We start from the raw sequence: 10139 nt of genomic DNA on the forward strand, positions 1-10139 counted from the left end.
TCACTCTTGACGCTTGTCTCGGTCACGTTTTTTTTTCGGTCATGTCTATGCAAGAAAATATTGTCTGACATTAAACCGGTCCGTGGCGCAAAAAAGGTTGGTGTCCATAATCCTGAATAATAGGAAGTAGGATCTCAATCTCGTGTTCAGACAAAGAGAAGACAGGTTCGATTATGTGGTGTTTGTTACCTCTGATAATACCAGATGTTTTAGGTGTGGTAGGGAAGGATATCTGAGCATGTCCAGAGAAGCCCTCTACTGAGCACAATGCAAGTGACGGAGTGAATGAGGGGATGGTGAGGCCCAGCAGGTGGGGCAGGCGAGTGACGTAGTTAATGAGAAGGCGGTTGGAGTCCAGCAGTTTGGTCAATGGTGTGGAAGAAAGGACGGTTGAGTCCAGCTAGTGGGACAGGGTGGTGAAGGGGGGCAAGAGGAAGAATTCAGAGACGTAATTTGAAGGAATGGTGTCTACAGACAGCGATTTGGACATGGAGGGAGAAGAGGTCTTTAAGGTCCCCCGCCTGAAAAGGAAGACAGAGAGCAGCCGACAGGGCTCTCAGGCCAAGAAGGGGTCGGGGTACAGAGGGAGGGGGAAGCAGCAGAGACTGAGTCCTCTGCGGAATGGGACCCTGCTGACAGCATCTCTACTGGTGGGACAGCCACCACCAGTTGAAGGAGGGGGGGGGTGGTGAAACTCACAAAAAATATGAAGTGGGTACAGCTGGAGGGCTACTTCACCCGATATTGAGAAGTTCTGGCGCACAAATCAGAAGGTTGAGAGTAAACAAGGTAGTGGAAGCTACACTCAGCAAGAGGTCTGCAGACCGAGAAAGATCAACTGAGTGGAGTACGGCTCAAGGGGAGGAGGGAGGGTGTGGACAAACTACCAGTTCATTGGCAGCGTTGTTGTGCGTTGGTGCTGCAGAGGATCCATGTGCTGATTGGCTGGAGAGGGACCATGTCGTCACAGAGTCAGTCAGTGTTTTGATTGGACCAAAAAGTCACCATGTGTATTTTTTAAGAAAATAGAAATTCTCTCCCCCTCGCTGCTCCCTCTCTGTCTGTCCCCCACCCAACCCGATAATTTCAAAATAAAAACACAATGGCAGTGATTCCTACTGTAATGCTGGTGATGAGCCCTATCAATGAATAACTTCTTCTTTGGAAGGACAAACATTCTGTCTGCTAATATCCTATCTCCATCACCTGATCCCATCATTTACAAATAAAAGCCTCAATATCCGTACCTTGACATAAAACAGTAATTGACTTTGTATTGGGTTTTTTTGGTTACAAAATCCATATTATGAAATCTGATAACCTCTTTCCTCAGGTCGATGCTCATGGGAACATCCTCCTGACCAACCTTACCAGCGAGATGAGTGGAGCAGAGATGATGGGAGTTCTCAACGACCCTCGGGCTACCATGTTCTCTTATGACAGTGCCAGCATACAGTATCGCAAGCCCATGACCAGTCGAGACCTGTATGGTCGACCACCCATTGACCGGCCAGTGGGCAACAAGAAGGGTCGCTTGCGGAGGAGGGCCTCACAGCTCAAAGTCAAGATTCCCGACCTCACCGATGTCAACGCCATAGACAAGTGGTCTCGTGTTATCTTCCCAATTGCATTCACCTTCTTCAACCTGGTCTACTGGCTTTACTATGTCCAATAGGTTTGCAGAAGTGACCCTGTGGCAGCGCTACTGCTAAAGATTTGATAGAAAAGCTACCTAGATCTTGTACAGCAAAGAAAATTAAGGAGTACTCAGTCCATTTGTATAAATCCTGTTTTGGAATGAGTAGTACTGGATGTCTTTACAATGTAAATACAAATGAACATATACATATATATAAAACAGAGTTATAATTTATTAAAAATCCTATCACTTTTCCTGTACTCATCTATATGAAATAGATAGATAAGAATATTTGAATTTAAGACTGTAAAGTTAGCATTTCTAAGGTCACACATATCGAAAAGACTTTGGTGAGTCCAAGATTACGGGCAATGATCTTTCAATCTGCTCTATCTCTTTTTCTTACCTTCTGTTGTATCACTTTTTGCATGTGAATGGAACACAACTTTGTATTTGCTTAGGTATAAAAGAAAAGAAAATAGGAAAACCGGAGCAAAACAAGTAGTATTAACTGTTTCTACATGATTTCTTTGACCGATGGGACTTTATTCAATTACATTGCAATGAAATAGTCCTATTTTGTTTGAACCCGGTGTTCTTACTGAGGTCATTTTTAAAGAATTGGATATGTCTCATTGTGTTGAAATCCAAACATACAGCTTGCGCTAACAAACATGTCAGATTGCTTTCCATGAATTATATGGTTTTTCTGAGAAGTATTTTTGTTTCTTTAAAAAAAAAAAAATTACATGGCTGTGCTGAGCCACTCTTGCTCAGTATTGTATTATAGTAATTATATTGTATGTTTTTAACAATTATTGCATTTAAGGTAAGTATCAGACAGATGTTAATTCAAACTCCACTGATTTCTCAAAAAGAGTTGTCATATTTGTACCTACTATATTCTCACACCGTCTAGGGGCATGTACAATGTAATTTTCTTTCAAGTAAATCAGGTTAAGAAGAAGCAATGATGTCGCCATGCGCTTAAAATCATGTTAAAAAATTCAAGCCCTGATAAAACTCGCTGCTGGTTTTGAAATACCTGGCATTACAGAACATTATTTTCCAAAACCTCAAATTGTACTGTACATAATTGTTTTAATTGCATAGAGGTTAATCCACCTCAATCTGTTAAATAATTAAACGGCAAGTAAGAGGTCAAAGTAACTTATTTTTCAGCGGATTACCTCTTATGTCATTATCAAGGATAGTATGGTCAGGACAAGTTGGAGACACAAGTTGGAGTTTGCACCAGTCCTACTGTCAGGGTCAAACACTTTTTTCAAGGCAAGCTAGTTGCGAGGACAGCCAGAGTAGGTGTGACCAATTAGCATCGCACTGTAGTAGGTTTAGTATGTGTAATTACAAGTTTAGAAATGCATAGATAAGGTTATAGATTATTTCTCACCTCATCATGCAGATAGGTCAGGTACATAGATGGGCATGTAGCCGGGGACACTAAACATCTTCCTTTTGCTTTGAAATAGTAACCCTAGAGGCCAGACATCAGCATGTGAGTGTTGGCAACCACACCTTTGTTTGATTTGTCATAACCAATATCTCTCCCTAACTGTTACATGGTTAATCAGTCACAGAAAATACATTATCAATGGACGTAAGCAAAAGTTTTGCAGAATTGTTTTACATGTCCATTATTGTGTCAATTGAAAGATAGGATCCAGCTTTACAATCACAGGAAACCAAAGTGAAGGAAAACTCTCTGCTGTCCCAGGCTGAGGCAGATCATATGTGCTGAAAACTGTAAAAGAACAGAAAGGAGTTGTGGTCCTTTCTTTTTCTCTACTGTACTCAGGTATCTCTTGCAACAGAGATAATGAGATTACCTGCTTAAATAAAGGTTATATGATGGTTGTTGACTTCACAATGGTGCAAGCATTCTTTACAGAAACATATTCCCATGCCAGACAGAAGGTTTTATCCTTCATTTGTGGAAGTCCAAGGGTCATGTCCAATGTTACATAATAGAGATATTGCTTTGATCTAAGGAACCGACATCTACTGATGCGTACCCAATGAAAAGAAAGAACGACACTCTGTGTACAGGAGTGTGGTCTTTCTCCAGGATTCCCCGCAGCAGCTTGGGCTCCTATTGTCATATTGCACATTCTAAGGGTTTGTTAGATGGTCAGTTGGACAAACAGCATTCCTCTGTCACCAGGTGTTAACTTGGTTTGAGGTTGTGTGACTGGGAAGGCCATGATTTGTGATTACTTTCTAACAGAAGTGCCACAATTAACCAACTAATTACCTGCCATCACATTGTTACACACACACACACACAGACACTTGTAAACTGTAAACTAAACGGTCCTTATAACGTTACATGTAGTCGACAATCAAACGGGGAATTCGACTTAGTTGCTTTATAGAGACATGCTTTATAGGATGTGGTAATGGAGGCTTCACTTTTTGGGCTCAGGCCGAGTTTTACAGATGTAAAATATCAAAAGAAAAGAAGAATTAAGGGAACGACGTTGAATGTTTTTGTCTTCCTCAAATATTCCCCAGTTAAGGACAAACTGTTGGAGGTGGAACCTCAACTTGATAGTTCAGAAAAACTATTAACTATACAAGCTATAAACAAACAAAAGAGAAATTCTACGGTGTGCACTTTTCTGGTGGTCAAACATTGTGTCTCTACCAAGAATCTTAATATATTATATTATATCTAGTGAGTACAATTCAAAACAAATCATCTTTTACTTGTTTCCCTTAAGAAGAAAGACAACAAAAAGGAGGAGTGAGACATTCCAGCACTACGCTAACAATCTTTTGAATTCATCGCTGAAAGATGATCTGCTTCAAGGCTGGTCACCACGCTGCCAGCGATGCTGTTTTTAGACCGAGCAGAGTGGACGCACAGAAGAGAAGAAGAGAAAGAAACCCTGGCTTTCTTTTACAACGGAGGAATCGGAGCAGATGGACACGTTTCCTTAGACGAGCTAATGGAAGACGTGAAGAACCGGTTTGCCCACAGGCTGTGCAGGTTAGTGTGTAATATTACTGTACACATCTATGTGCTCACAGCTGGAAGAAGAGGTGTCTTTCGGCTTGTTGACAGGCAAACAGGAGAGTCTACAGGGAGGGTGCGTGTATGTGGAAGCATAGGGATGAGTGGGAGAAAACAAATAGAAACTATGCATGTAAACTTGCAGATATTTCACAGAATTTAAATAAAACTGCTGACATCAACTGCATATCAATTGAAGTTTGTCTTTCCCCATGTTTTTCCTCCAGATTTTGGCTTGTAATTTGTGTTGAATGAGTGACACATTAGTCCATTACCCCTGCCCAGCAATATGGAAGCATCCAAACCGTTCTGCCAATGAGGCCATATTTATGAGCTTGATGATTGAACTTTTTTTTTAAAACTGATATTTTCTATTTGTTGCTTACTATGGAAAAATGTAGCAGGGGCCTCATTTCCTTGATGCCTTTTGTTTTTGCACTTACCGTGGTGACGTCCTCAAGTCAGCTGCTGTTCAGATTGTGGGAATAACCGTGTTCTCGTCCCCGTGAGTCTGTTCTCCTGAGGAACCGTACTCATCGGGCTGAAACTGATGACACTTCACGAGTCCACGAGAACACGAGAACGCATGCAGAGAAAGCTGCACACCACTTGGTGTAAGTAGAGACCGATTGGAATCATTTCGCTTTACAAGCTGTTTACAAGTGTAGAAACAAAAGACGCTTTCTCACCTTCTGCCAGTAGTATATCATGTTTGGGTTAGTGGCTGGAATACTGACATTTTCCAGGGAAAATGCTGGTTCCTTGAATTTAAAGGAAGTGTGAAAACTATCAAAGGAAGCATAGTTGTTTTAATAAAGACAGAGCTGTCAAACTACTGAACTGAATGTTTGTGTGCTCATATACGCGACTCAAGTACAACATGCAGACTTCTTTATTTGCTCTGAAAAACATTGTGTCTCCAACACAACATCATGGCAGTGGATTCATGTTACACTTTCTGAAGACATCCATTAACTTCCTGTAATGCGTTTGAATGGGATTGAGTCTTTTCATCATTTCAACTGCATCACCACCTGTAAGACACAGATACAAATCAACTATTAGCATTGCAGTTGGCTGATGGAGATATTCACTAGATGACAAAGTGGATATCAAAGCCTCTTTAGCCCCAGTGCTGTAGTGCTGACTGACTGGTAAACCTTTAGGGTGAAGAGGAGCCTGGCTCTGTGTCTGCTGGAACACACAGAGCACCTCTAAACAGGCTACGATAGAAGGGGGGACTTTGGGCTGCTTCATTTCTGCCCCCAAGTGACCAAAAAAAGAAGTGACGACATAATGCCTTCTTCTATAAAACCCAAAAGGATTTCTCAATACGTTCTGACTTCCTCTCAGCTCAAAGCCAAATGGTCCTACTGAAGACTTTCTATAAACACAGAACATACTTTTATGTGAAATAGTGGTTTCCTGAACTGCTTTTGTTAGCTTGTAGCAATAACGCTGGTAAAGGTACCCGTATACTGTGGTGTAAGTGTTGACACACAATAAGTCTAAGGCAGGAAAATAGAGCAGTGCACATGGAAGCGAGCTATGCGAAGTCTAATAATAGTTCTCAGCCGATACACCATAATGTGATAATATCAACAGCAATGCTCTTCATTTCATATCCAGGACCTTTAACTAAGGTGCCCTGACTGATCCGTATCCTGTTCCGTTATCAATCTCTCAAATAGTGATTGATTGGGCGTCATTAAGGGAGGGTCAGGGCGTCGCTTTACGACATCTGGGTTTTTTCCTTACTGTCCTGGGGGTTGGTGCTGAAACAACACAGGTCCCTCTTCGAAGGGTATAAAACTCTGCCTCTCCCCTTTCCTCTTGGTCAGATCTTCCTGCTCCTCTGAGGGAGAAGGAACAATCTTTCCCCTTTCAGCTGATTTGTAGTCATCTGACTTCTGTCTGTACTTACGGCTTGTGTTGATGATTTCTGTATTCTTTATCATTTTTCTATATTCTAGTTAGTAATAAATACTTAATCATGAAGAGAGTTCAAGATACTTTTGATTTCTCACAAAGCTTCTATCCTTTCCACCACATCCGGTACCTTATTAGCAGCCTCAAGTGAACTGATGAGTGTGTTTAACTCCTCTCTGTTCATCTCCATGGTGACAGACTGGAGGGCTGTGTTGTCTCTCACATCCAGACTGAGGCTGAGCAGAGGAGTGTGGAGCGACGAGCTCTTATCACTGGACACAGCTAGCTGGAGGACACAGGAGATGGGACATTAATACAGAGGACCAGCTGCCACTTGTCTCCCACACCGAGGATTCAACCACTCACTCCACCCAATGACTGCACTCATTGTTTAATGGATTATTTTAAATGGACTACCTAACTTAGGCACTTTTAGAAAAGTTCAGTGTGTCAAACTGTTAAAGAATAAATTGACTGTTAATTGATTATTAATAATTTAAAGCTCTTGTGACCCACTGATGTTACATCGATTGCCATCTTCAGTCCTTACACAGCCTTTGAGCAGGCATGTAGAAAAGATAACTTTCTTGATTCAAATGTTCCTTATTGATCTGCATATAGAGTATAAACCTATTTTCTTCTTAGGGCCCGAGCATCGACCTATTGTTCTTCTAAAATTTATTAGAAGACTACTACTACTTCCAGGTGCTGTACTTAAACAAACTCCTCGTAGAAAACCGTTTAGATCAACTTGAATGTGTTCAATACAAACTGGAGACCTTGTGATTAAAGGTTACACAATAGTCGTAGTGGCATTGAACGTCCATTTTACATGACTCGCTGTAATATATCAAACTACTGCACAAAACATTGTCCAAACCTTCCAAATCTTTACATTAATTCTGCATGCTTATGTCAACTGATTATAATAAATTATAATATAACCCCAAAACTGACCTTATCACTGACCCCAAAACTGACCTTATCAGGACTTCTCCGATATGAACATGTACAAAGAAAGATGTTTGGGAGAGCAAAAGTGGGATAACACACATACTACGAGAAGAATGAAAAGCTTTATAAACATCAAAGCATGTGAATGGGTTAAGGTGGAAACCCTGAAGAGTTTTAGGCTTAAAATGAGAAGAATATGTCTCCTTTAACCCAGACAACGTGCTTATGTGTGCAAAATGGTGTTGGTTGTGTTTCACTCTGAAGGCCACGAGCTCAGCTTTTACAGATGCTTTCACTTATTGTCACGGACTTGAAAACCGACCGAACTGTGGAACTTAGATTTGAAACACACGAGTGGAGCATTAAGTCACCTTAAGTTGCCAGTCAAAGTCCTGCAGAGCAGCAGATGAGATGGAGTTGCTTCTGTCCAGCAAGGCGTCCCGGATCTCCTGCCGTCTCGCTGTCAGCACAGTCCGCACAGACTCCGCGTGGCTGCTGCCTGCATCCACCAGCCCCGCCAGCACCTGTCCACAACCAGCAGAGAACATCAGCCACTGCTACAGGGCAGTAGGCTCCTTGGATATGAAGCGCCTGGATGAGTCACACAGCTTTGAGCTGCCTTCAAAGAATAAACAGGAAGTTTCATCCCGTTCTATCCGATCTGTAGGCTACTTGAGTTTACACACCTCATTCGGATATATTCCTGAAATGTTTGTGTATTTTATGCTATCTTTTGTTCTTTGTATGCACAACGTAAAACACTAATTAGCTTCATTATTATGGTTATCATCATTTGGATAACAGAAGCTGTGGTGGTAGCTTAAACCATCATTGAACAACATTGGACACTCAGCATTAAGTATAACAATTTTCTACAATTTGTGGTGTTTGTTGTCAAACGTAAGAGCCTGCCAGCTCTGATGTTTCACCATTATAGCCATCACACATCCTTTAACTGCGCGTTCACACAGCTATGAACAGATTTACATCTGCAGTTAACTACATTCAATAATATTGAAACAAATGTGGCGAATAACCTCCCATAACGCATTCCAATGGCAACTTGAAGCCAGCGTGTCTCACCTCTTCATCGGAGCTGTTGGTCCCCACTGCGCGGCAGAAGAGAGCTGTGAGGAAGCGGAGCAGCTCCAGCCACTCCTCCGAGCTCCAGGACGCGCTGTAATGGCCCCGTTGAGGCGCCTGGCGCCCACACAGCCCGTCCACCACCCTGTGACACAGCTGCACGGCAGACAACACAGCGGCTCAGAGGCGGGTCTCCATCACTATTTCTGATTGGCCGTGAGCTATGAAGTAGGCTCCCTCATCGGCCCCCATGTGGGGCTTCAAGGCTTTAGCTATGACGTGGAACTAAATGGGACACTTACTCATCGATATTCACACACTGCACTAGTTTGTGAAAGAATAGCTTGTGCATGTTTGTGTGTAGCCTCAGAAGGGTTGGACCGCTGCCACGCCTTTAGAAAACACTACAATGCAAGTGTGAGTTGAAATACTTAGTAGGAAAAGTTTGATTCAATATTTGAATGATGTAGTGATTTGAAAACAAAACGAATAATGTAATATAATGAATAAATAATAATAATATGCTTTTCTCGGTACCCAAAGAATGTAATTTAACTAAAGGAAACGTACAGATAAGAGAAATAGACAGAAACACTCAAGAATAAAAAATCGAACTGGAGAAAACCGGAGAATGAGTCATGTAGTGTTTAGCTTTGACAGGGAGCTTGTTTGAATGATGTGTTAGCATCGGCGGACCTGAGGAACCGGGTTGGGCCGTGGAGGCAGTCTTGGTGATGTGGTTGGATGCAATATTTACTCTTATATTGACTGATTACAATGAAGGGAGTGTGCAATTGCCTTTGAAGATGGATGAGTTCATTGCAATCAGTCATTCAAATACATGGAAGTATCGGTAATAAAGCCCAGCTATTGACCCGTCACAGTTGGACGGTACCAACCAGAACCACTCAGCAATGCGTCAAGTAGTCTTTGTTAGAGCAAACGGGGTTTTTCAGAAGTACAAATTTTCATAGTAAAAGTCAACGCAATAGAAAGTATACCACATTAGAAGAAAAGTTCATTCATCTAAAGTGGAAATATATTTAATGCTGTTTATTCCATGTTCAGCGTTCGTCTGCAACGACAGATGTAAACATCTTGGTCTATTTATTTCTTTTAAAAACTAAACAAAGCATACGTAATGACAATTAAAAAGACATTAAGACGAATTAACATAACGGTACATCCGCATTTGTAACCCTTGAATTGAATGGTTAAACCGAAGAGGTCAAAGGATGAAGCTCTATTGTTTTCTTGTTTTGGCCGCCCATTCATTTCCGAAGAACCTTAGTATCTCCGGTTTCTCGTTTAAACGGTAAAACAAACGGTAAAAAAATCTACACGGACGGACCAACGAGCTGTACAACACAGAGCCAGTGTCTCTGGTACCAGTACTCACGGTGAGACCTTCCGAGACGGGCAGCCCGCTCAGTAGTGACACCATCTTTCCGTTTGGTTCCGCCACCTGATCAGCTGACGGCGGTCACGTGTTAAAATGAG

The 10139-nt window shown here is 41.8% G+C and overlaps 2 protein-coding genes across 2 annotated transcripts in view; one reads left to right on the plus strand and one right to left on the minus strand.

Moving 5' to 3' along the window:
• The window catches only part of gabrb1 (gamma-aminobutyric acid type A receptor subunit beta1), a 44008-nt gene extending 40481 nt beyond the window's left edge, over positions 1 to 3527 (plus strand). The window contains exon 9 of the mRNA XM_037485811.2: positions 1334 to 3527. Within this exon, the coding sequence (XP_037341708.1) occupies positions 1334 to 1675 (342 nt within the window). The 3' untranslated portion in view covers positions 1676 to 3527. The remainder of the gene's footprint in view (positions 1 to 1333) is intronic.
• A 2022-nt stretch (positions 3528 to 5549) lies between these two features.
• On the minus strand, positions 5550 to 10129 carry commd8 (COMM domain containing 8). The gene is made up of 5 exons (XM_037485812.2): positions 10039 to 10129; positions 8640 to 8795; positions 7928 to 8080; positions 6733 to 6888; positions 5550 to 5707 (listed from the first exon to the last, which is right to left on the minus strand). The coding sequence occupies exons 1-5, from the start codon at positions 10081 to 10083 to the stop codon at positions 5687 to 5689; spliced, it is 531 nt and encodes a 176-aa protein (XP_037341709.2). The 5' UTR covers positions 10084 to 10129; the 3' UTR covers positions 5550 to 5686.
• Between the last annotated feature and the right edge of the window lie 10 nt (positions 10130 to 10139).

This window comes from Pungitius pungitius, chromosome 14, assembly GCF_949316345.1.
Source record: "Pungitius pungitius chromosome 14, fPunPun2.1, whole genome shotgun sequence".
In the NCBI taxonomy this organism is placed as follows: Eukaryota; Metazoa; Chordata; class Actinopteri; order Perciformes; family Gasterosteidae; genus Pungitius; species Pungitius pungitius.

What these genes read in the sequence shown, in the direction of transcription:
- commd8 (XM_037485812.2), bottom strand. Translation starts at nt 10,083, where the DNA reads ATGGTGTCACTACTGAGCGGGCTGCCCGTCTCGGAAGGTCTCACC. An exon ending in CCGTCTCGGAAGGTCTCACC is followed by an intron (nt 8,796 to 10,038) that starts GTGAGTACTGGT and finishes TCTGCCGTGCAG; the next exon opens with CTGTGTCACAGGGTGGTGGA. An exon ending in ACTTTGACTGGCAACTTAAG is followed by an intron (nt 6,889 to 7,927) that starts GTGACTTAATGC and finishes TGTGTCCTCCAG; the next exon opens with CTAGCTGTGTCCAGTGATAA.